Here is a 26788-nt window from a genome sequence, read left to right on the forward strand (position 1 = left end):
AATTCTGCTGACGCAGCGTCCTCAGAGGTTGCAGCTTCCTCTGAGGAGTCTGGAAGCTCAGACTCTTCCTCCTGGACAGTGGGGACGAGGGCTGTTGATGGTCCTGTGGGGGAGTAAAGGAAAGAGTTAGAGATGTGAGGTCAAGGTTGCATGCACATTGAACAGTGCAGATGATCATAAGTCAATCTGTTAGAGCATCAGATTCATTATCAGTGACTCATGCAATGTCAATGAGAGAGATGCCAAACTATTCTGCCACCAGCTTGCTGTGATGCGCCTGCCTGTCTGTCCCCCACTTGGGAATCCTCCTCGATCCCGGCAATTTCCAGGGCCGCCTCCTCCGAGGTGGTGAGCTGGGCTACTGAGGGTGGCCCTCATCCTGTCCTCGCTCTTTCCCTCTTATTGTGGGCTCTCTTTTCCTGCAATGAGGGACACAAGTGGAGTTTGAGTGAGAATGAAGGAGTGAGTGTAGAGATTCCATAGCATAGATGCTTAGAAGGAGACACAGGGCCCTCCCTGTGTGTTTGTAAGTTGTTGTCATTGCATCACAGTGATAGGGAGTGTGAGGGCTGCATGGTCGAATCGTTAAGTGAATGTGACCATAGAGAGAGAGGGAATGGGTAAGGGTGCAGGGATGTAAGTGTCAAGTGGGATGTGGAGGAAGAGGTTGGCAAAGCAGAGTGCTGGTGAGGAGAGGCGATGAGGATCAGATTGAGGGCGATGGGAAAGTCATACTCACTTTTCCTGTGCGGAGAAGGTCATGAAACCTCTTTCCTGCACTGCAGCCAGGTTCTGCGGCATGTAGAGATGGAGTTGACCTCCTGGGCCACTTGCAGCCACACAGCTTTAGTCTGCTGGGGTAGCTTTTTTCTCCCTGAGGAAGGGAAGAGCACCTCCTTATTTGATCTTGCTCCCTGCACCAGAGCTTGGAGGGAGGGCTCATCAAAGCAAGGTGCACACTTTTGCTTGCTGGTGGACATGGTCGGTAAATGAAGTCCTTCATACAATGTCCAAAGCGTTTCCAGTCTCCAGAAGAAGCAAGGCTGCTTGCAGGCCTTAAATCCAGCAGCACTGATGACGTCATCGGAAGCGACTTTCTGTATGAAAAGACTCATTGGGCCAGGGGTTCCCACACGCTGGAAATCAAGTGCCCAATTAGGGGAAAATCACACTTTTTTCCCAGTTCACATCAGAGTTGGGGTCCTGACACGAAAACCACCTGACACGCCCCAGCCCGACCCCAATGGCAAAATCGAGCCCTATGCCGCCGGGTTCTAGACTCCCCAGCCAGGGGGAAACAACCTCTCAGCATCTACCCTGTCAATCCCCCTCAGAATCTTATATGTTTCAATGAAACCACCTCTCATTCTTCTAAACTCCAGAGAGTATCGGCCCAATCTACTCAATCTCTCCTCATAGGACAGCCCTCTCATCCCAGGGACCAATCTAGTGAACCTTCGTTGTACTCACTCTATGGCAAGTGTATCCTTCATTAAATAAGGAGACCAAAACTATGCAGTACTCCAGGTGTGGTCTCACCAAGGCCCTGTACAATTGTAGCAAGACTTCCTCACAGTTCTACTCCAACCCTCTTGCAATAAAGGCCAACCATGCCATTTTCCTTTCTAATTGCTTGCTGTAGCTGCCTGTTAACTCCCTGTGTTTCCTGTACGAGGACACCCAAATCCCTCTCAGCACCAACATTTAATAGTTTCTCACTATTTAAAAATATTCTGTTTTTCTATTCTTCCTTCCAAAGTGAATAACCTCACATTTCCCCACATTATACTCCATCTGTCAGCTTACTGCCCACTCACTTAACCGGTCTATGTCTCTTTGCAGGCTCTTTGCGCCCTCCTCACATCCAAAGTACTGCCGCCAGTATTAAGTCCCGGTCACTCATCAGCCCTTTCCTTGCTGAACTGCATTGGTGCCCAGTCCTCCACGCTTCAAATTTAAAAGTCACATCCTGGTGATAACATCCTTTCATTCCTATCTCTGTAGCCTCCTAAAGCCCTGCAACCCTCCGAGATCTCTGCGCTCCTCCAATCCTGGCCTCTTGTCCATTCCCTACTTCCTTCACCCCGCCATTGGCGGTCTGGGCCCTAAGCTCTGGAATTCCCTCCCTAAACCTCTCTGCTTCTCCAACTCTCTCTCCTCCTTTAAGGTCCTCCTTAAAATCCACCTCATTGACCAAGCTTTTGGCCACCTGTCCTAGTATCTCCTTTCTCTGGGCATGTGTTTCTGCCTGATTAAACGCACAGCAAGATCCCACAAACAGCAGTGTGATAATGACCAGATCATCTGTTGTTGTGATGTTGATTGAGGGGTAAATATTGGCCCCAGGACACCGGGGAGAACTCCGCTGCTCTTCTTCGTGGGATCTTTTACTTCCAACTGAGCAGACGGGACCTCGCTTTAACGTCTCACCCGAAAGATGAGGTCAAACGGAAATTCCGATCGCAGGCCTCCCGCGGGTGCAGGACTACGATCTGGAAAAATCTGCGCCTGGACCGTAGGGCTCCCGGGAGGCGCAGAGTTCCGGTGCTGGGCCTCTCCAAACTACCGGTGCGCAGGGCCCACGTATCCCCGGGGCGCAGGCGGTTCGCAGCGTCCCTGGGATCACCTGGGCCATGGGGAGCCAATCAGAGAAAGGAATCTCCCTTCATACACTTAACAGGAAGACCTATCAAATATATGAATAGAGATCAACCCCAAAACATAGTAAAACTTCAAATAATTTTTTTTTTTAAATCACTTTTTTAAAATGACTAAATTACAATAAATTAAGTATTTTAAACAAAATTTTATTTTTTGAAAAAAATAATTAAAGTTTTTAACGGGGCTAAAAATAAACTTACCTTTCTTTAAGGTATTTTTAAATGATAAATCAGGGAAATTTTTTTTTTTACTTTTTTCAACTCTTATCCTGGTAAACACAGGCCTTCCTCCTGCTTTTACCAGGCGCAAGAATTGTGTTTTCTGCGGGCGGAGGGTCCCCAAAAAGCGGAACTATGCGCCCGCAGAGGCCCTTCTCCCGGGCAGCCGGAGGATCTGTCAAGAGCTTTCTTGACAGATCGGAAATACCGGTTTCCAGCGCATGCGCAATGCATGCCTGAAACCGGCATTTCTGATGTCCCTACGGGTGGGTACATGGCGCGTACACAACCGTAGGGATCAGAATTTGTTTTTATTCCAATTTCTTTGAGTTCCTAGTTCTGAAAAAGAAAGAAAGACTTGCATTTCTACAGCACCTTTCATGACCACTGGACGTCCCAAAGCGCTTTACAGCCATTGAAGTACTTTTGACGTGTAGTTGGTGTTGCATTGTATTAAATATTAAATCTCCCCTTAACCTTCTCTGCTCTAAAGGAGAACAACCCCAGCTTCTGTAGTCAACTGTAATTTCTTGTCCTGATTCCAATCTGCCATTGAGCTGCAGGCCAGAGGTCCAGTGTGGGCCCCACTCGAGGTCTACTGCTGGAACTGGTGGTCAGATTGGGTGAAAGACTTTGTACGAACACCAGACAAAGCTAGCAGATGTTATCCATTAATATTCTATAATAAGCCCAAGTATATTTAGCTCCAGCATCTGGGGAGGTTCTTCCAGAACTTTATGCTTTTTCACATGACACTGTTCAACCAGTCGAATCCCTAGTGATTTGCTGACATGTTCTCGGTTTGATGCCAAACCTTCTGTTTACTTAGCCCGGACTCTGGTCAAAGCAAGGGCTCGGTGGTTGTAACTCAAGTCTCCCAAACATTCCGCCATCGTTTCATTCAGTTTAAACAGCTGCAAGACTTCTTTTTTTCTTCCAGCAGATATATTTACACAGCCCCTCTGAAACGTGACTCTTCCAGAAGCCTCTCTTTTTTTACTCATAGAATGATGCAGCACAGAAGGAGCCCATTCGGCCCATCGTGCCTGTGCCGGCTCTTTGAAAGAGCTCTCCAATTAGTCCCACTCCCCCTGGCTCTTTCCCCACAGCCCTACAAATGTTTCCTTTTCAAGTATTTATCCAATTCCCTTTTGAAAGTTATTATTGAATCTGTTGTGTCTGTACCTTTCTACCTAGACACAATTTAGAACTCAGAACTCAGAGATTCAAACATGAAGTGCTTTATTCAAAAAGAAGGTTCTGGAGAGAACCGAACAAAGAGAGCTAAACTTAACCAAGAGAACAACCCCAACCATTTATCTGCTGTGACAGTGCCACCGCAGGTGGGAGGAGAACACACAATACATAACATATTCCTCCCCTCTTAAATGAAAGGTCCACATTATTCCTCAACAGGTAAGTTACTTTCAATGCACTCAACTAACCAAGGGTAGAGGTAGACTGCCTCAAACCCTGACTTTACCCTGGGGTTTATTCTGCCCCAGTCTTGTGGGTAAGTCACTAAGCCTACAGATCCAAGCGTCTTGGAGGCTGCTGCTCTCTGACAGGATACCGGCGGTCATCGCTGGCTTCCACAGCAGTAGGCATTGACACAGGCCTAGATAGAGAAGGTGCCTGTGTCAGTCGAAAGTCAGGAGTTTGCACAGGTGGAACAGTCTCTTTGACTTCCTGTGTTGGAGAAGAGCACTGTGGCAAAGGATGCTGGTTTGCGGTATCATCCGGAAACAGTTCAGGCCAACCAGCCGTTGGAGCCTCTGTGGCTGTCTCCGCTCCTAGCAACAGTTGATCTGTGTGTCCTTGGCTCTTTTCTCTCTCTTTTCAACTTGAGCTTGCTGTTGACGATGGACAACCTGCTCTACTCTTGGAGGTTTGAGTAAGTCAAAACTTATCCACAACTGCCTCTTCATCATGAGCGAAGCGGGGGAAGTTTTGGTTGTGGCATGCGGCTCATTCCTGTAGGACAACAGGAAGCTGTTCAGACGTTGGTGGATTGAGCCCTGACCTTGCGATGCCTTCAAGGCGTGCTTCAAAGTTTGCACGAACCTTTCTGCCAGGCCGTTAGTAGAGGGATGATAGGGCGCAGACCTGATGTGTTGGACACCATTCACATGCAGGAAGGTTGCAAACTCCTGTGATACAAATTGTGGACCGTTGTCACTTACGAGTTGTTCCGGTGAGCCATAACAGCTGAACATCTCACCAAGCTTCTCAATTGTTTTCTCTGCCATGGTAGACCTCATCACAGCGACCTCCAGCCACTTGCTACGAGCGTCCGCAACCACCATAAACATCTTCTCTTCGAAAGGACCGACAAAGTCCACATGTACTCGCTGCCACACTTCTTCAGGCCAATCCCAGGGGTGTAGGGTTGCCAGCTGTGGAACATTCCAGACCCTTTGACATGGGGAACATGTTTTGGCTTTCTTCTCAATATTTCCATCGAGACCTGGCCACCAGAAGGAGCTTCTTGCCATTTCCTTCATCCGAACCATCCCACTGTGGCCTGTATGAAGTTGTTGCAGTATAGGTTCCCTCAGAGGTGGCGGAATGATGACACGGCATCCCCAAAGAAGACAACCTGCCTGGACAGAGAGCTCATTTCTTTTTGAAGCGCAAGGTTTCAAACTAGGAGAATCTCCTATAGCTCTCCCTCGAATGACATCGTCCATTACCTCAGACAGGACTGGATCGTTGCGGGTGTACCTTCGCACCTGAACTGCAGTGACAGGTGCTCCCTCCACTTGTCTAAAGTAGAAGATGTCTATCTGATGAGGCTCTGGGGGAGGAACAGGCAAGGGCAGCCTCGAGAGACCGTCTGCGTTGCCGTGCAAGTCTGATTTGCGATATTTGATGTCGTATGTGTGTCCTGACAACAGTAAAGCCCACCTTTGCATCCTGCTTGCAGCAAGAGATGGAATTCCGGTGTGGGGCCCGAAGATTGAAGTCAATGGACGGTGGTCCGTCAGGAGTGTGAACCTTCTCCCAAACAGGTACTGTTGAAATTTTCAAATTCCAAAAATGATTCCCAAGGCCTCGCGTTCAATCTGCGCATAGTTACTCTCGGCCTTGTTCAAGGTGCATGATGCGAAGGCGATAGGTTTCTCTTCCCCAGAAGGCATGATGTGGGATATGACTGCTCCCACACCATATGGTGACACATCACATGCTAGCTGCATGGGTAGCTTTGGGTCGAAGTGTGTCAGGACCTCCGACTTCAGCAATGCTTTCTTTGCTTGGGCAAAAGCTTCGTTGCACAGTTCAGTCCATTTCCATGTTTTGCCTTGACATAGCAACTGATGTAACGGCTTCAGCAATGTTGCTAAGTCTGGAATAAACTTCCCATAGTAGTTAAGTAGCCCCAGAAATGAACGTAACTGGCTCACATTCTGGGGTGCTGGGGCCTCCACGATCGCCTTGACCTTTGACGGCGCCTTATGCAGGCCAGTAGCGTCAATCACATGCCCCAGGTACTCAACTGAAGACTGAAAGAATTCACATTTGTCTTTACGAACTCTGAGTCCGTACTCTTTCAGTCGCTGTAGTGTCGCATCCAAGTTCAGAAGATGATCCTCCTCATTTGTCCCAGTGACAAGGATGTCGTCCAGGTAGCACTGGACTCCTGGCAGTCCACTCAAAATCTGATCCATTGCCCTTTGGAATAGAACAGGGTCGACGTAATTCCAAATGGAAGGCGGCAGTACCTGTATAGCCCCTTGTGTGTCACAATTGTCAGCAGCTCCTTTGATTTGTCATCGACATGCATTTGTAGATAAGCCTGGCATAAGTCTATTTTGCTGAACTTTTGCCCTCAGGCCAGGCCCGTAAAAAGATCACCAATGAGGGGAAGAGGGTACTGTTCCGCAGACAGCACCGGGTTAATCGTCACTTTAAAATCCCCGCAGATTCGAACAGATCCATCCCTTTTTAGGACAGGAACAATGGGTGTGGCCCATTTGCTCACGCTCACAGGCTCCAGGACTCCATTCTCGACTAAGGCCTCCAAGTTAGCCTCAACTTTTGGCCTAATTGCATAGGGTACAGGTCGGGCTTTGTGGAACTTTGGCTTGCTGTCAGGTTTAATGTCCAGTCTCACGCTGATCTTTTTCATGCTCCCAAGTTCACCATTGAAGAGTTCTGCATGTTTGTTTAAAACTGCAGTCAGACCTGACTCCCCTTTTGGCATCATGCGGACTGCAGGCCAGTCCAGCGTGATTTTCTCTAGCCACACACGTCCCAGTAGAGATGGGTAATTTCCCTTTACCACATATAGTGGCAGTTTCGCAGTCTGTCCGTTCAATTTAACTGTCACCTCAATGGCGCCTCTCATGGCCACAGGTTCGCCGGTATACGTCTTTAGCACAATGTTTGTTGGCTGAAGGGTAAGATGCTTTAGCATTTTGTTGCAGACAGTGTCTGAAACAAGGGACACAGCCGCGCCTGTGTCCACCTCCATCCGCACTGATTGTCCCTCCACCAGTGGTGACACCCAGTAGCCATTTGGACCACCTGCAACCATCAGTATGTGCACCTCTTCCTCCTCAGAGGTGTCGCTCCCCACTGTTTTGCTTGTTCCATCATACTGCACTGAATGAACACTCTTTTTCTTCTCTTGTCCAAATACAGACATTTTGCTTTCATGCTTCCCAGCTCTGTCTGTGCTTTTTTTACCTCTACAGGCGCGTTCATTGTGACCTTTTTTTCCACAATTTCGGCATTCCAGCTCCGTACACCAGCAGTCATTAGCATGATGGCCCGTTTTCCCACAACGGTAACATGTGCCATTCCGCGCACCTTTAGGCTCAGACGACACCCTGTGAACTCTCCCTGTTGAACTCAACTGGTGAGCCTCCTTTTCCGCCATCTCCATGGAGATACTAACTTCTATGGCCTTTTCAAGAGTAAGGTTGTCCTCAGGAAGAAAGCGCTTCTGTGTGGCTGCACTTTGCAGACCACACACAAGTCTGTCTCTAATGGTGTCATTCAGCACCTCCTTGAACTCGCAGTGTTCTGACAACCTTTTTAAAGCAGCAATAAACATCGTCACTAATTCCCCCTCCTCTTGATTCCGTTTGTGAAATCTAAATCTCTCAGCAATAACCAGAGGTTTTGGTGAAAAATGTGCTCCAAGAATTTCCACTAGTTGTTTATATGTTTTAGTTCCTGGCTTATCTGGCTGTACAAGGCTGCAAAGTAAGTTGAATGTCTTTGCTCCCAGTATACTCAAAAAGGTAGGCACGACCTTATCATTTGCCACCACATTCGCCAAAACAAAATAGTCAAAACGTTCCGTATAAGCGCTCCATTGCTCAACATTTTCATCAAAATCACCAATGTTTCCGAATATAGTAGCCATCTCACGTTTCAAATTTTAATTTCTGTTACTCACTGCACCCGTAACGTTAATGTGATGCTGCAATCTCTGTTCCGAGCGTTTTGTAGTCGAAAACAAGAAAGTTCCCACAACGCAGATTCATCCGATCCTCGTCGTCACTTTGTTGTGTCTGTACCTTTCTACCTAGACACAATTTAGAACTCAGAGATTCAAACATGAAGTGCTTTATTCAAAAAGAAGGTTCTGGAGAGAACCGAACAAAGAGAGCTAAAACTTAACCAAGAGAACAAACCCAACCATTTATCTGCTGTGACAGCGCCACCGCAGGTGGGAGGAGAACACACAATACATAACAGAATCTGCTTCCACCGCCCTTTCAGGCAGCGCATTCCAGATCACAACAACTCGCTGCGTTAAAAAAAAATTCTCCTCATCTCCCCCTCTGGTTCTTTCACTGATTATCTTCAATCTGTGTCCTCTGGTTACCGACTCTCCTGCCAGTGGAAACAGTTTCTCCTTATTTACTCTATCAAGACCCCTCATGATTTTGAACACCTCGATTAAATCTCCCCTTAACCTTCTCTGCTCCAAGAAGAACAACCCCAGCTTCTGTAGTCAACTGTAATTTCTTGACCCGATTCCAATCTGCCATTGAGCTGCAGGCCAGAGGTCCAGTGTGGACCCCTGCTGGAGGTCTACTGCTGGAACTGGTGGTCAGATTGGGTGAAAGACTTTGTACGAACACCAGACAATGCTAGCAGATGTTATCCATTAGTATTCTATAATAAGCCCAAGTATATTTAGCTCCAGCATCTGGGGAGGTTCTTTCAGATCCTCTCTCTCGCTCCTGGGCAACTTCCAAGAAAATGTTTTATGCTTCATCAGTAATGACAACAGCACTTTGCATGTACATAACCCCTTTAACGTTGAAAAGTATCTAAAGGTGCTTCGGTAATCCTCCTCCTCCTCCTGCCTTGCCTCCAGTCTCTGCACCTTCACCTTGTCTACAACAACAACAACTTGCATTTCTGTAGCGCCTCTAACGTAGTAAAACGCCCCAAAATGCTTCACAGGGGCATTAATCAGACAAAATTTCACGTAACTGAGCCACACCAAGGAGATATTAGGACAGGGTCAAAGAGGTCAGTTTTAAAGAGCGTATTTAAGGAGGAGAGCGAGGCGGAGAGGTTTAAGGAGGGAGTTCCAGAGCTCGGCTGAAAGCACAGCCATCAGTGGTGGAGCGAAGGAAGTGCCAGCCTAGATTCCAAGTCACTTTACAGCCAGTGCAGTATTTTTTGAAGTGTAGTCACTGTTGTAATGTAGGAAATGCGGCAGCCAATTTGCGCACAGCAAGCTCTCACAAACAGCAATATGATAGTGACCAGATAATCTGTTTTAGTGATATTGGTTGGGGGATAAATATTGGACGGGACACCTCTGCTCTACTTCGAAATAGTGCCATGAGATTTTATGCATCCGCCTGTGAGAGCAGACGGGGCTTCAGTTTAACGTCTCATCTGAAAGACGGCACCTCCGACAGTGCAGCACACGCTCAGTACTGCCCTGGGAGTTTCAGCCTAGATTTTGTGCTCAAGGCTCATGGAGTGGGACTATGAACTGCTGGCTTTGAGGCGAGAGTGCTACCCACTGAGCCATGGCTGGCATTACATATTCTCTCATTACTTTTGCTGACACGTGTTTTATTGTTGCCATGTTTCTGTGGTACAGATGCCCAAACACGGTGACATAAGAAAACTACTAGGCACTTGGTCTAAGCGTTAAACAAAGCTTTAATCAACTGTGTTACAACATGGAGGTCTAGTTGTGTCCTTCACTAGTTCCTGTTAAGAATGTCCTGCGCAAGCTGGGCCCGTGCCCGAGTATTTATACTCTCCCTGGACAGTGCCACCCGTAGGCTGCTCAGTATTATTTCATAAGTCTTTCTTTCATGAATGACTGATTCATGTCACACGGTGCAGTTAATGTTCCAGCTTTCAGTGTTTTGCAGTTTGTGAGTGACCCCATCAGTTTAATAGGCTGCTCACCAATATCACTTACCAAATAACAAGTGCCAGATGTTGGAGACCTGGAGATAAAATGGTTTGAACCGTGTCTTAGTTTGTGTCTGAATCCTGTTTTCAAATGTCACTTCAAAGGTGATGTTCATACTGCAGCACCTTTCACATCTTCACACAAATCCTTTCAAATTTCTCACCCCCCGACTCTGCCCCTCTCCCCACCCCACTCCCTCATACCCCCTCCTTAGTCTCACCAAAAGCAATTGGGGAGAGATTGTCAGTGCAGCTGTCCTACACCCTCGCCTCGAAGTCAGTGGGTCATGGGTTCAAGCCCCACATCAGGGACTTGAGCACAAAATCTAGGCTGACACTCCAGTGCAGTACTGAGGTGCCGTCTTTCAGATGAGACCTTAACCCTAGCCCCCGTCTGCTCTCTCAGGTGGATGTGAAAGATCTCATGGCCACTATTTCGAAAAAGAGCAGGGGACATCACCCCGGTGTCCAGGGGCTAATATTTATCCCTCAATCAACATCACTGAAAACAGATTATCTGGTTGTTTATCACATTGCTGTTTGTGGGAGCTTGCTGTGCACAAATTGGCTGCCGCGTTGCCCACATTACAACAGTGACTACACTTCAAAAAGTAATTCATTGGCTGTAAAGTGCTTTGGGACGTCCTGAGGTTGTGAAAGGCGCTATAGAAAGGCAAGTCTTTCGTTCTTCTTACAATACTAATCATTACTGTCCTATCTCTATTATAAAAGGCAGCAGAAGAAGTATCTCAAGGTATTAAATAAAAACAGAAAATGCTGGAAACACTCAGCGGGTCAGGCAGCATCTGTGGAGAGAGAAACAGAGTTAACGTTTCGGGTCGATGACCCTTCGTCAGAACTGGAAAAAGTTAGAGATGTAACAGGTTTTAAGCAAGTGCAGAGGCAGAGAAAGGGGGGAGGAGAGGAGAGAACAAAAGGGAAGGTCTGTGATAGGATGGAAGGCAGGAGAGCTTAAATGACAAAAGGGATGATTGTACAAAGCAAAAGGAGATGGTAATGGGACAAGTAAAGAAACAAAAGATGGGTCTAGAGGAGGTGTAAATGGGAATGGCAGAATCATCAACAGCTGCCATGTGAAAAAATAGAGGCCGAGGTTATGGTGTGAAATTGTTGAACTCGATGTTGAGTCCAGAAGACTGTAAAGTGCCGAATCGAAAGATGAGGTGCTGTTCCTCGAGCTCACTGACGTAAGGAAACTACTAAGCACTTGGTGTGAGTATAAAACAAGGCTTTAATCAACTGTTTCACAACCATGAGATTCTAGTTACATCACTAGTTCCTGGTTACAAAAACGTCCTGAGCAAGCTGGGCCCACGCCCGAGTATTTATACTTTCCTTGGACGGCGCCACCAGCTGGCCGCCCAGTGTTATCTCATGAGTCATTTCTACATGAATGGTAAGATTCATGACACTTACGTTGAACTTCATCGGAACAGTGTAAGAGGCCGAGGACAGAGAGATCAGAGTGGGAGTGGAGCGGAGAATGAAAGTGACAGGCGATCGGAAGCTCGGTGTCATGCTTATGGACTGAACGGAGGTGTTCCACAAAGTGCATCACCCAATCTGCGTTTGGTCTCCCCAATGTAGAGGAGACTGCACCGTGAGCAGCGAATACAGTATACTAAATTGCAAGAAGTACAAGTAAATCGCGGTTTCACCTGGAAGGAGTGTCTGGGGCCCTGGACAGTGGGAAGGGAGGAGGTAAAGGGGCAGGTGTTGCATCTCCTGTGCTTGCACGGGAAGGTGCCGTGGGAAGGGGAAGGGGTGTTGGGGGTGATAGAGGAGTGGACCAGGGTGTCGCAGAGAGAGCGGTCCCTTCGGAATGCTGAAAGGGGAGGTGAGGGGAAGGTGTGTTTGATGGTGGGACCACGCTAGAGCTGGCGGAAATGGCGGAGGATGATCCATTGAATGTGGAGGCTGGTGGGGTGAAAGGTCAGGATAAGGGAAGCCTATCGTGGCTCTGGGAGGGAGGGGAAGGGGTGAGAGGGGAAGGGGCAAGAGCAGAAGTGCGGGAAATGGAACGAACACGGTCGAGGGCCATGTCAACCACGGGAAAAGGAAATCCTCGGTTGAGGAAAAACGAAGACATGTCAGAAGCACTGGTATGGAAGATGGCATCGTCGGAGCAGATGCGGCGGAGATGGAGAAACTGGGAGAATGGAATAGAGTCCTTACAGGAAGTGGGGTGGGAGGAAGTGTAGTCCAGGTAGCTGTGGGAGTCAATGGGCATATAGTGAATGTTTATCAATAGCCTATCTCCAGAAATGGAGACAGAGAAGTCGAGGAAGGGAAGGAAAGAGTCGGAGATGGACCATGTGAAGGCGGGGGAAGGGTGGAACTTGGAAGCAAAGTGTATGAAATTATCTAGTCATGAATGTACTGGAAAAAGAGGTGAGGGAGGGAACCCGAGTAGGACTAGAACAGTCATCAAGGTACCTTTGTTTTCTATCTAAAGGTGTTGTTCTCTCTCTATCGCACTGCATCCAAAACCAAGCATTTTTTTAACTCTCCTGTAGTGCAGGTTAAATCTGGGTATTGGGTTGTAAGATTATATTCATTATTAACCAATAATTACTGAAAGCCAGTCATCACTGCTGATTACATTTAAACAATATTCACAAGTTCTGTGGTTCAGTTGGTAGCACTCTCGCCTGTGAGTCAGGACCTCAGCATCACATTGAAACTTATAAAATTCTGTCAGGCCTGGACAGACTAGATGCTGGAAGGATGTTCCCGATGGCGGGGGGTCCAGAACCAGGGGTCACAGTCTAAGGATAAGGGGTAAGCCATTTAGGACAGAGATGGGGAGGAATTTCTTCACCCAGAGAGTGGTGAACCTGTGGAATTCTCTACCACAGAAGGCAGTTGAGGCCAATTCATTAAATAGATTCAAGAAGGAGTTAGATATATTTCTTAAGGCTAAAGGGATCAAGGGATATGGAGAGAAAGCAGGGACAGGGTACTGAATTTGGATGATCAGCCATGATCTCATTGAATGGTGGAGCAGGCTTGAGGGGTCGAATGGCCGACTGCTGCTCCTATCTTCTATGTTCCTATGTTTCAGCATCACAGTGTTGTTTGTGGGAGCTTGCTGTGCGCAAATTGGCTGCTGCGTTTCCTACATTATAACAGTGACTACACTTCAAAATACGTACTTCATTGGCTGTGACACGCTTTGGGACGTCCTGAGGTTGTGACAGGCGCTATAGAAATGGAAGTCTTCTCTTTTTTTCCCCGATACTTGCTCACTCCACAGGATGAGGCTGTGGCTGCCTCAAGTAGGCCTCACTCAGCTGTGCTTCAGCGCTATATAATAGTAAGTGTGTTAAAAGGTTTAGAAAGGTGCGGTTAACAAAAGATCAGGCAGGAAGTGCGTCGAAATTTGATATGTTTACCTTCAAACAATAGTCTGCTTAGAGTCAGTGGCGGTCTGCCTTGGGACATGGTAAGCTAATCATTAATAACAACAGAAAATGCTGGAAAAACCCAGCAGGCCAGGGCAGCATCCTTGGAGAGAGAAACAGAGTTAACGTTTCAGGTCGAAGCCCTTCGTCAGAACTGGAAAAAAGCAGGAAAAGGAATAGATTGTGAAGCAAGTGTAGGGGCTGGGAAAAGGGGGAGGAGAGGAAATAACATAAGGGAAGGTCAGTGATAGGATAGAAGGCAGGAGAGGTTGAGAGACATTGAGAGATATTCAAGATGTGGGAATGGCTCAGTTGGCAGCACTTTCAACTCTGAGTCAGAAGGTTCGAGTCCCACTCCAGAGACTTGAGCACAAAAATCTAGGCTGACACTCTCAGTGCAGTGCTGAGGGAGTGCTGCACTGTCGGAGGTGCCGTCTTTCGGATGGGACGTTAAACCGAGGCCCCGTCTGCTCTCTCAGGTGGATGTAAAAAATCCCACGGACACTATTTCGAAGAAGAGCAGGGGAGTTCCCCCAGTGTCCTGGGCCAATATTTATGGAAGTGTTTATTCGCAACACCAAAAGCTCTGATTGGTCCCCTTGGATGACAAGTCCTGATTGCTGATTGGTCCCCTTGGAGAACAAGTCACACCCAGCAGTTTTTCTGGAATGTGTAATTAGATCCTCCCTGCCTACGTAAACAGTTACTTTGCAAAGTGAACTCGAGCCATTCCGACTGCCGACTCCAGACAGAACAGGGCTCACTTGGAACAGACAGGGCTCACCCTCGTGGGTTAAGACCTTCGCCCACCCCCCAAACAAGTTCCTGCCCCCGGCGCCCAAGTTCCTGACCACCTCCCCCCAGCCCAAGTTTCTGACATGCTCCCCCCTCCACCCCATCCCCCCCCATAGATGGGGCACGGTGTGTGGGTCACAGATTGTTAACAGGCTTATTGGGTCTGAAGTGAATAGTGACAGTGTCGTGACGTTCGGATTTCGTCCAGTCCAATGATGTCACTTGCCACACGCGCACTGAGCTTTCCGAGAAACCGGGGGCGGGGAGGGAGAACCTGGTGCGGGTGTAAAGGGGGTGGTGTTGGCAGAACGTGATCCGTCTTACCATCTGGATAAAATTCTGACAGGACTAGACAGACTAGATGCAGGAAGGCTGTTCCCAATAGCGGGGGCGTCCAGAAGCAGGGGTCACAGTCTAAGGATAAGGGGTAAGCCATTTAGGACAGAGATGAGGAGGAATTTCTTCACCCAGAGAGTGGTGAACCTATGGAATTCTCTACCACAGAAGGCAGTTGAGGCCAATTCATTAAATATATTCAAGAAGGAGTTGGATATATTTCTTGAGGCTAAAGGGATATGGGGAGAAAGCAGGGACCGGGTACTGAATTTGGATGATCAGCCATGATTTTATTAAATGGCGGAGCAGGCTCGAGGGGCCGAATGGCCTACTCCTGCTCCTATATTTCTATGGATCATGTTCTCGCTCTCACTCCCCGCTGCGAGGCCCCACAGTGGTCTGGAGCTCCCGTGCAGGCCTCTGGCCGGCTTTTCAATTGGAATAACCGCGTATGCGCGAAAACTTGAGTGGGCCATGCACCCGCAAAAAAAACTTTTACAGGGAACATTGCCCCCCCCCCCACCCCATCCTTGGATATTCCCTGACACTCCCTCCCCACCTGCTGACGCCTCCTCCGAAACCAAAAAATAGCGACCACACACAATTTACAATCGGTTCTGCCCTTGTGCATTCAGCAAGATTATACTAGCAAATGTTTGGGAATGCCAGACTGAGGCTCAGTGTTGCTGGTACAATTAGCGTCAAAAAAACGCTCCCCCGCTTTTAGCTCTGTATCTTGTCCGGTACAGAGGGAGCCTTTCAACGGGAACAGTAAAGCGGTGAGCCGAATCTTTGGTTTTCTTCTCCTCCGCCCCCCCCCCCCCCCCCCGCTTGTACCCAAGCAGGCAAAACACGGCTGGGGAGATTTGTTTCTGACCTTAGACGGCCCAGGAACTGGGGCCAGGTCCCCGTCGGGTGTCGAACGTACGTGTTCTTTCAGGAGTAAATCCTTCGGCGTCTTTGGAGTTTGAAGTGGAGACGGAAAGGAATTTTTGAGATTGAAAATGTAACTTCCTGCCGTTTCTAGGAGCTGCTGAGCAGGACAGCATTGGAGACCCAGAAACTGGATCTAATGGCTGAGATTTCAAGCCTGAAAATTAAGCTGGCTGGAATAGAGAAGGACCACCAGGAAAGTGATGAGTTGCAGAAAAGTGAGGTTAGCCGTACTTTTCCTCTTTGTTTTCGTTACCTCCGGGCTCGACTGTTCCCACGCTCCCTTGGCCGGCCACCCATCTTGCACCCCCTGTAACCTGTCAGCTCATCCGAAACTCTGCTGCCCCGTGTCCTAACTCACACCAAGTCCCGCTCACCCATCACATCCTGTGCTCGCCGACCTACATTGGCTCCCGGTCCGGCAACGCCTCGATTTTTAAAATTCCCAATCACCTGTTCAAATCCCTCCATGGTCTCGCCCCTCCCTATCTCTCTAAGCACCTCCAACCCTACAACAACCGCCCCAGATCGCTGCGTTCCTCCAATTCTGGCCTCTTGCGCAATCCCCATTTCCTTTGCTCCACCATTGGTGGCCGTGCTTTCAGCAGCTGTTTAGGTTCTAAGCTCTGGAATTCCTTCCCTAAACCTCTCCGCCTCTCTACTTCTCTCTCCTCCTTGAAGACACTCTGTTAAGTATGTGTATTGTATTGAACAATTAACACAAAGACTTAAACGTATAACTCAAACAGGTCTTTACTGGTTGGAGGTAGGGACTATACGTAGATCTTTACTTCATGCCCACAGGCGGGAACTGAGGGGAGATCAGTACCCACAGTACTATTTATACCCCTATGGCCAGGAGTGGTACTGCGTATCACTACGCCCTACAAGTAGTGCAGTCCTGTCCATAGGTTCAAAGTAGCACACATATTACATACACAACATTCCTCCCTTCCTAGCTTTACAGTCATCTCCCCATTTAACATAACGTAATAACATATATACATATATAACTTCAGGTTTACATAACAGAATAACATAGATACATAGATAACTTCATGTCAAAACAGAGCACAGATTCAGTCTCTGCGGAAAACAGTTCACAGATTCAATCTCTGTGGTGTAGTCGGTTCACGTTGCTGGAGTGACTCATTCAATAGTCCTTCCATGGATTTAACAGTTTGAACTTCCGAACTGAATTGGCTCCGTTCGGAGGGACCACGTGTGTGATCTGGTAGAGGTAATAATGGTTCAGATGGGTCATCTTCTGTTTCGACTTTTCCTTTTCTGCTTTTTGGAGACTCTCTGGGCTCCACTGTCAGCTGCCAGCTGCATGCGCAGTTCCTCCTTCTCTTCCTCCTTTTTCCGTAGTAGAGCCACCTTCTCCCGATGTTCCGTAGACTTTCGGTGCTCCTCCATGATTTCTGTATGGTGGGAGTCGAAGTTACAAGTTGGGCAGGACAGGACATAGTAATATTCGGTGTCGTCCTGATCTAGGCCAGCGAGAGGGTCTTCTATTTCCTCCATACCCAGCTGGGCGTTAGCCAGCTTTTGTTCCAAGTCCAGACATCTTTCCTGAAGAGACTTCTTCATGCGTACCTCTTCATCCAGCTTTTTCTGGGCTTTCAGCAAGTCGTTTACTAATGACCTCATTTGAGATTTTACTACTTCAACTTCTTTTGGAGATTGATTGATCGGACTATTCAATCCCTCTACCGGAGCAGCTGTTTCAGCGGTCTGTTGTTCTACGTTGACGTGAGTCAGCGTACTTTTGGCATCCAAGGGCTGCTCTGTTGCAGTCATCTCAGTCTGTGTTGCCACCTCAGCTCTTCCAATAACCTTTGAGAGCTCCGAACCCCTTTCGTTTGAATATTGAAGTTCGTGTTCAAGTTTTTCCCATTTCAGAGTCCTGTCCTTCAGCATATGCAGGAGTTGGCTGACCGTTAACTCCTCTGACATCAGACGTTTTGTGTGCTCCTGCTCCATTTTCTCCATCAGCTGCTTCTGTTGTCTTTCCATATTCTTCAACTCTATATCAAAGAACTCTTTCGTTGCATTCAACTCTTGCTCAAAACGGCGAAGCATTTGTTCTAATTGCTGTTGTAGTTTGAAATGGAGTTGAGTTCGAGCCCGGTGTCCCTCAGAAATGGGCACATCAGTAGACTTGCCAGACTCAGAATCCACAGTTAAACTATGTTGTTGTTGCTCAGTGGAATTCTGTGCTGAAACTTTGTCTTTTGCACCTGAGTTGGGCTTACCATCATCCGTTCCAGAGTCTGGGCCGACTATCTTCACCGAGTTCTCACTCGTTATTGTTTGTAGGAAATGCCAGTCCATATTCATTTTCCTAATCCACTCCCGTCCTAGTAGTGGAGAACCTCCTTCAGATATCACACATAAGTCCATTATTTGACTGTCTTCGCCCTTGTGGACCACTGCAACCTCTATTTTCCCGATGGGGTACACTCTTTGCCCCGTGTATGTTTTCAATATAATCCCCGTATCCTGTAGGGGAATATGTTGGAATAACTTTCCGTAATCTTTCTTATTTATGACCGTCAATGCCGATCCAGTGTCCAATTCCAGTTTTACTTGGACTCCTTCTATCTGAAGAGTGACCCAAATTGTCTGGAGGTCTGCACCCTTACCAGCGTTGAGTACTCTTAAGCTAGCCAGTTCATTACAGCTTAAGCTAGCCAGTTCATTACTGCTAGCGTCTGAATCGGACTCCTGTTCGGTCACCTTGTGTACCTTTGCGTATTTTCCTTGCGGTGACTTCTTGTTGCTGGTCTTCTTCCCTGACCTGCATACTCTAGCTATATGTCCAAGCCTACCACAAGTTCTACATTCTTGGTTTTTAAACCAACACTGGTTCTGATCATGCGTTGTCTTTCCACAACGATAACATTTGCCAGAACTCACACCCAATTTGTGTGCACTGAGCTCCGGTGACCGTAGCTGCATTACTGCCGTGCCTCTCGCTGCGGCTTTGTGTGCTGCTGCCATAGTGACCGCCTTCTCAAGCGTCAGCTCATTCTCCTCGAGCAGTCGCTTTTGTGTATCCTGTTTAAATAAACCACACACAAATTTGTCTCGTAGTGCATCTGTCAGTCCCGTTCCAAACTGGCAATATTTCGCTAATTTACGCAATTCCAGCAAATATTCAGCATTGCTTTCATGCTGTAGCTGCCTTCTGTCATAAAATTTAAATCGTTCCGCTAGCATCAGCGGCGTGGGGTTTAGATGATCTTTCAGGACAGTAACAATCTCATCGAACGTCTTATCCGCCGGTTCATCTGGTGATAACAGGTGTTTCAATTGCCCGTATGTCTTCGCACCCATTAAATTTAATAATGTTAGAGCTTTATCTTGGTCACGAATTTTATTGGCCTTACAATAATTTTTTACTCTTTCAACATATATGGCCCAATCTTCGAGGTCACTATCAAAGGTGCTAATATTCCCGTGTTTAGGCATTGTAGATTTGCAATTTCTCAGATTTTATTTTGTTTACTTGTTATCAAAGATGGCGGCTTCCCGCTCTTGCCATCGTCCTCCGCCCACAAAATGGCGGTTTTCCCGCGCTTGGCGGTCTTCACCCGTCCCCCAACGCCGTCTCCCTTCAGCCCCCGAGTGCGGCCCTTATCTTCGCCGCGATCGCCCGAGTGCGGCCCTTATCAGTGGATGCGATCGCTGGATCGCGAAGTGGCTCCCGACCGAAGCGGCTCTTGCTCGCTCCCTCCCAGGCTCTGGCTTACCCGCTCGCGCGTTTCACCGCGGCTCTTATCAGGGATTGCGATCGCCCTTATCTTCTCCAACTTCCCCAGCCCTGTCTTTGCAGCCAACGCTACACGGCTTACCCCACCACCTAGGTTGAACAAGGAAACTGCAGAAAGACTTCTGTCAGTCGCTGGAAGCTGTCAGGATGGCTGCTGCACTCCAGTGCTCAGTCGCTGATGGAGGCTTCAGAGTCCTAAAGCCTGTCGCTTCTAGTGGGGTGGTGATGTTTGAAACCTCTCTTCAACTGCCGCAGGGTAAGAACCTGACTCGTCGCCAGTGTTAAGTATGTGTATTGTATTGAACAATTAACACAAAGACTTAAACGTATAACTCAAACAGGTCTTTACTGGTTGGAGGTAGGGACTATACGTAGATCTTTACTTCATGCCCACAGGCGGGAACTGAGGGGAGATCAGTACCCACAGTACTATTTATACCCCTATGGCCAGGAGTGGTACTGCGTATCACTACGCCCTACAAGTAGTGCAGTCCTGTCCATAGGTTCAAAGTAGCACACATATTACATACACAACACACTCCTTAAAACCTACCTCTTTGAAAAAGCATTTGGTCACCTGGTCTAATGTCTCCTTCTTTGGCACAGTGTCAATGTTCATCTGATAACGCTCAACGTAAACTCGAGGAACAGCACCTCATCTTCCGATTAGGCACTTTATAGCCTTCCGGACTCAATATCGAGTTCCACAATTTCAGATCATAACCTCGGCCCCTATTATATTTTTATATTTTTTATCCACACTTTTGGTTTGTGCCTTTTCCTTTTCTCTCTCTCTCCCACACGGCAGCTGTCTCTCACTCTGCCAGCGCATTTCACACTTCATCTCGAGCCATTGTTTGTTTCTTTACCTGTCCTATTACCATCTCGTCTCACCTTGAATATCTCTTAATGTCTCTTCTTTCATCCCCTCCCCCATTTCCCAGCCCCCAAACTGCCTTTTAATCGGTTTCACTTCCTGCCTTTTTCTCTCAGTTCTGACGAAGGGTCTTCGACCTGAAAGGTTGACTCTGTTTCTCTCTCCACGGATGTTGCCTGGCCTGCTGAGTTTTTCCAGCATCTTCTGTTGTTATTATCAATAGATTTTTTGCTGGGCAAGGGTATTAAAGGAAAGGGAGCCAAGGCGGGTGGATGGAGTTAGGATACAGATCAGCCATTGAACGGCGGGACAGGCTCGAGGGGCTGAATGGCCTCCTCCTGTTCCTATGGCTTTCATGACCTCAGGATATCCTAAAGGCGCTATAGCAATGAAAGTCTTTTTCATTTTTTGAACCCAGCGTTCAAGATGCTTCCTGAGCAGGGCATGTTAAAGCTTCCAAAGGACAGCCTCAGACTTGTGACCAACTTAGGCCCCAGTGGAGCTCACGTTCTGCTTGATTTTCTGTCCATTTGCTCCACAGCCGACATTAAAACGGTCGGGTTTCCGCTCGCTTCTGTCAGAAACATCAGCGCAACCCGCGATGAATCGGCCGAACCAGCGCAGAAAGATCGGGGAATTTGAAACAGTGAGTGAGTTACGGCCACAAACCACTCACGTTCGTGTTTCCCGCCATCTTTCCCGCCGGACCAGGAATTCGATTAGCCCGGATCAGGCCCCGCCCCCGGGTCGACATTGTGAGATTCCGCCGATCGCGCTGGGTCGGGAAGGCTCTTCAAATCACACTCGCTGTCCGACAGGCTCTGGTCGGCACGTTTTAAATAGTTTTTTTTATCATCAAAAAATATTTAATTTACTAAGAAACTGACTCGTGTACAAAAATGAAACTATGAAATGGTTCAGTATAGTTTTTTTTAAGTTATTTTCAGTGATTTTAAATCAGGTTACTCAGAGGTGATGGACTGGGCCCTCTGATTAAAATGTTTATTTTCGGTGATAAACCCATTTTCAGCCGGATCAATCAAACTGCACCAGGTTACCGCTCTCGAATACATCAAGGAATGCTTTTTAATGGAAAGAGCAACGATTCCATTCTATTATGCTGCCCGATGGCGCTGGTTCATGGAACAGTTTACGCTTGTAATTTTGCAAATGAATTTTAGCGGAAGCTTGAACTGTGACCTCACCAGCGCAATTTCAAGCGCGTTTGGACACAATTTCAAAGCGGAAACCCTTCCCCCTAAAAGTTTACCTCAACCGGTGTCTCCAATTTCCCTGTAAATTTTATTAAGATTTAAATGCATTGTTTAGTCCATGACTTGGAAAGAAAGAAAGACTTGCATTTCTATAGCACCTTTCACAACCTCAGGACATCCAAAAATGCTTTACAGCCAATGAAGTACTTTTTGAAGTGTGTTCACTGTTGTAATGTGGGAAATGCGGCAGCCAATTTGCGCACAGCAAGCTCCCACAAACAGTAACGTGATAATGACCAGAAAATCTGTTTTTAGAGATGTTAGTTGAGGAATAAATATGGCCCCAGGACACTGGGGAGAACTCCCCTGCTCTAGTGGCTGTGGGATCTGTTATGTCTGCCTGAGAGAGCAGACGGGGGCCTCGGTTTAACGTCTTGTCGGCCATGGCCCAGTGGGCCACACTCTCTCGCCTCTGAGTCAGAAGGTTGTGGGTTCAAGTCCCACTCCAGGGACTTGAGCACAAAATCTAGGCTGAGACTCCAGTGCAATGCTGAGGGAGTGCTGCACTGTCGGAGGTGCCATCTTTCGGATGAGACATTAAACCGAGGACCCATCTGCTCTCTCAGATGGATGTAAAAGATCCCACGGCACTATTTTGAAGAAGAGCAGGGGAGTTCTCCCCAGTGTCCTGGCCAATATTTATCCCTCAACCAACATAACTAAAACAGATTATCTGGTCATTATCACATTGCTGTTTGTGAGAGCTTGCTGTGCGTAAATTGGATGCCACGTTTCCTACATTACAGCAGTGACTACACCCCAAAAAGTACTTCATTGGCTGTAAAGCACTTTGGGACGTCCGGTGGTTGTGAATGGCGCTATAGAAATGCAAGTCTGTCTTTCTTTTCATCCGAAAGATAGACAGACACACGTGCAATTTGAAAGCTTAGAGCAACTGAATAGAATGGAGGGAGAGAGCTGGGTTTTGGAATTGCTTTAATTGATGCAATGTGCTCCAGTTGAAATCTTGCACGGGTTATGAACAATTATCGATGTGTTATCCAAGCTGGTTTCCGCCACACGTGGTATTTTTATAACCTCCCAGAGGCAAGGAGCCAAGAAGGGGGGATTACCGCCTGATTGAATTCTTTTGTCTCGTGATGTGTTTTAATAAGAGCTTTGGGGAGTGCAACAATTCAGAAACTATGAAATGCAAAAGGTAACTGAAATTTAATCTGACCCCAAAATAACAAAGTTTTAAATATTATTTTGTTTATCGAGGGAATGAATGTGCTAAAACTTGATTGTACGCTGATAAAACTATCTAAATCAAACGTTTTTTAATGGTTGGGTTTTCACACTAGATCCCTAGACTATGGGTTCCCTGAGGTCAGCAGTTTCTAACTATTTAACTTAATAGGATTATTCCTGCCCCTCTGTCTGTGTGTGTGTGTCTGTGTGTGTGTGTCTGTGTGTGTCTGTGTGTGTCTGTGTGTGTGTCTGTGTGTATGTCTGTGTGTGTGTCTGTGTGTGTGTCTGTGTCTGTGTGTCTGTGTCTGTCCATCTCTGTCTGTGTGTCTGTGTCTGCCTGTCTCTCTGTGTCTGTCTGTGTGTCTGTGTCTCTATGTGTATCTGTATCTGTCTGTGTGTGTGTCTGTCTCTGTGTGTCTGTCCGTCTCTGTCTGTCTGACTGTGTCTGTATCTGTCTCCGTGTGTCTCTGTCTGTGTCTCTGTATGTGTCTCTGTCTCTGCCTGTATGTGTGTGTGTGTCTCTGTCTATGTGTCTCTGTCTGCCTGTGTCTGTCTCTGTCTGTCTGTGTCTGTCTGTGTGTCTGTCTGTGTGTCTGTCTCTCTCTGTCGCTGTGTCTCTGTCTCTGTCTGTCTGTACGTGTGTGAGTCTGTCTGTCTGCCTGTGTTTGTCACAAGCTCTTGTTCCATGTGTGTGTGTGTCACCCGCTCTCTCGGTGAAATGTATTATCATCATCTTTATGGAATCAGAATGAGTTGCATTAAAAATTGGAAAAACCTCCGCGATTGCATGATCTTAAACATGCTGTGCCTAGTGTGTGTAAATAATGGTTAGATGGCTTCAAACTTTTATTTCCATACTTAAAGAAGGAATATGGCCTAAGTTCGGCCCTTTTCTTGTTTACCTTGATTTCCACTTGCTTTACGCTGGTTTTTACCTTCCAACCTATGTTAATGAGACTCTCGGGAATCTCGGTGTAAGCTGCTGAAAGGAAGACTGTTGCAGATTTTGTCGCGACTTGCTGGTTACACCATTCCCGGAAAATCCGCCCCTCCCACTAGGAGAAATCAGGGGAAAGAAAAAAGAGAGTTATTTTGTAAACTAAACTGCTTCCAATTGTAACGACACTTGAGCATGCCAGGAATCGGGCGCAGGGCACAGTAATTCCTCTCTTAGTTGATTCCTCAGTGAATCAATGAAGGTGACGAGCCCAAGCTTAGATGAGGGAAGGGGCAACGATCGTCTGTTTCAGACTGTATTTCCAGCATTTCCTGTTCCTGCATCTATTCTTAAAGATTAATTTCAGAACTGAACAGGCTGTAAATTTACTCCCAATGCTTAAGGCCGAGCAGGAGTTTTTATTCATTTCTCCTCACTGAAGGCCACAATGTAATTTCAGTATCTCTCAATGCATGAAAAGTTTAATGGAGAATTGCCTAGATACTTGAGAGAGTTTGAGTGAGGGATTGTACTCAGTTACATAGAATATACAGCACAGAAAGAGGCCAAGGCAACAAGAGCAGGTCAGAGGCTGGGTATTCTGCGGCGAGTGTCTCACCTCCTGACTCCCCAAAGCCTTTCCACCATCTACAAGGCACAAGTAAGGAGTGCGATGGAAAACCCTCCACTTGCCTGGATAAGTGCAGCTCCAACAACACTCAAGAAGCTCGACACCATCCAGGACAAAGCAGCCCGCTTAATTGGCACCCCATCCACCACCTTAAACATTCACTCCCTCCACCACCGGCGTACCGTGGCTGCAGTGTGTACCATCTACAAGATGCACTGCAGCAACTCACCACGGCTTCTTCGGCAGCACCTCCCAAACCCGTGACCTCTTCCACCTAGAAGGACAAGGGCAGCAGGCGCATGGTAACACCACCACCTCCAAGTTCCCCTCCAAGTCTCACACCATCCTGACTCGGAAATATATCGGCTGTTCCTTCATCGTCGCTGGGTCAAAATCCTGGAACTCCCTCCCTAACAGCACTGTGGGAGCACCTTCACCACACAGACTGCAGCGGTTCAAGAAGGCGGCTCACCACCACCTTCTCGAGGGCAACTAGGGATGGGCAATAAATGCCGGCCTTGCCAGCGATGCCCACATCCCAGGAACGAATAATAAATAAAATTCGACTCAACTAGTCTATACTGGCACAGTTTGATGGACTGCAGAGTCCTTTCTAGTCCCGTGTGTTCCTCTGTTCCTCTCTCAAATCTACCAGATATTCATAGAATCATAGAAACTTACAGCACAGAGGGAGGCCATTCGGCCCGTCGTCCCTGTGCTGGCTCTTTGAAAGAGCCGTCGTGCTCAGTCCCACGCTCCTGCTCTTTGTCCGTAACCCTATGAGTTCCTCATCCTCCAGAACCCGTCCAACTCCCTCTGAAAGTTATTGCTGGAATCAGCTTCCACCACCTGTTCAGGTCGAGCGTTCCCGATCCCCACGACTCTCAGTGAAAACATTTCTCCTCGTCTCCCCTCGATCTTTTGCCACTGATTTTGAATCTATGCCCTCTGGTTATTGACCCACTCGCCGGGGGGGAATAGTTTTTTCTCGATCTACTCTCGCAAAACCTCTCATCATCTTGAAAACCTCTATTGGGTCACCTCTTAACCTCCTCTGTTCCCAGGAGAACAGTCTGAACTTCTCCAACCTCTCCTCATAAATGAAGTCCCTCATCCCATGGAACATCCTGGGAAATCTCCTCTGCACCCTTTCTAAGGCCTTGACATCGTTCCTGACGTGTGGGGCCCAGAATTGTCCACAACACTCCAGCTGAGGCCGAAGAAGTCCAAAGAAATCTGAAGAAACTATGAAATAACTGCTCCGAGCACATCTTTAGATAAATGCAGTGAAGTCAAAATTCTTCAACTGTACAGTTACCAGTCTCCTCGTACAGAATTTCCATTCTGCTTACGTGCTGACTTGCTCTACCACTAACCCACTCTGCCAAGGACTTTTCTAAACGTCTTGCCCGAGATTATTGAAATTATAGCCAGAAGGAGGTCCTTTGGCCCATCGTGCCTATGTTGGTGCCAGCTCTTCAACAGCAGCTGTCTTCACTGATCCCATTCCCCGGCATTCTGTAATGTTCCTAGCCAGCCGTGGCTCAGTGGGCAGCACTCTCTCACCTCTGAGTCAGAAGGTCGTGGGGTCAAGTCCCAAAATCTAGGCTGACACTCCCAGGGCAGTGCTGAGGGAGTGCCGCACTGTCAGAGGTGCCGTCTTTCGGATGAGACTTTAAACCGAAGCCCCGTCTGCTCTCTCAGGTGGACGTAAAAGATCCCAAGGCACTATTTCGAAGGAGAGCAGGGGAGTTCTCCCCGGTGTCCTGACCAATGTTTATCCCTCAATCAAGATCACTAAAACTGATTATCTGGTCATTAACACATTGCTGTTTGTGGGAGCTTGCTGTGCGCAAATTGGCTGCTGCATTTCCTACATTACAACAGTGACTGCACTTCAAAAAAAGTACTTCATTGGCTGTAAAGCGCTTTGGGACGTCCTGAGATCAAGTTCTTTCTTTCCTTATCCAATTCGCTTTTAAGTAACTCTTGAGCATCCCCGATTTTAATCGCTCCACCATTGGCGGCCGTGCCTTCAGCTGCCGAGGCCCTAAGCTCTGGAATTCCCTCCCCATACCTCACCGCCTCTTTCTCTTCCTTTAAGACGCTCCTTAAAACCTACCTCTTTGACCGAGCTTTTGGTCACCCGTCCTAATATCTCCTTATGTGGGCTCGGTGTCAAATTTTGTTTGATAATCGCTCCTGTGAAGCACCTTGGGACGTTTTACTACATTAAAGGTGCTGTATAAATGGTGGTTGTTGTTGTTGTTGTAGATTAGTGTGGGCTTTGCTTTTGGGATCTCTTTATGGGGTCAAACATTAACCCCC

General features: G+C 47.5%; 1 protein-coding gene across 10 annotated transcripts in view; it reads left to right on the forward strand.

Annotated features, from left to right (window-relative positions):
• ppfibp2b (PPFIA binding protein 2b) overlaps positions 1 to 26788 on the forward strand; it is a 474628-nt gene that overhangs the window by 312758 nt on the left and 135082 nt on the right. For all 10 annotated transcript variants that reach the window (XM_086008336.1, XM_086008341.1, XM_086008339.1 and 7 more), the window contains one exon: positions 15867 to 15995. In XM_086008336.1, coding sequence (XP_085864462.1) covers positions 15867 to 15995 — 129 coding nt within the window. The remainder of the gene's footprint in view (positions 1 to 15866; positions 15996 to 26788) is intronic.

The sequence above is a fragment of the Somniosus microcephalus genome, chromosome 15 (genome assembly GCF_052327205.1).
Source record: "Somniosus microcephalus isolate GS21.2 chromosome 15, FLI_Smic_1.0, whole genome shotgun sequence".
NCBI lineage: Eukaryota > Metazoa > Chordata > Chondrichthyes > Squaliformes > Somniosidae > Somniosus > Somniosus microcephalus.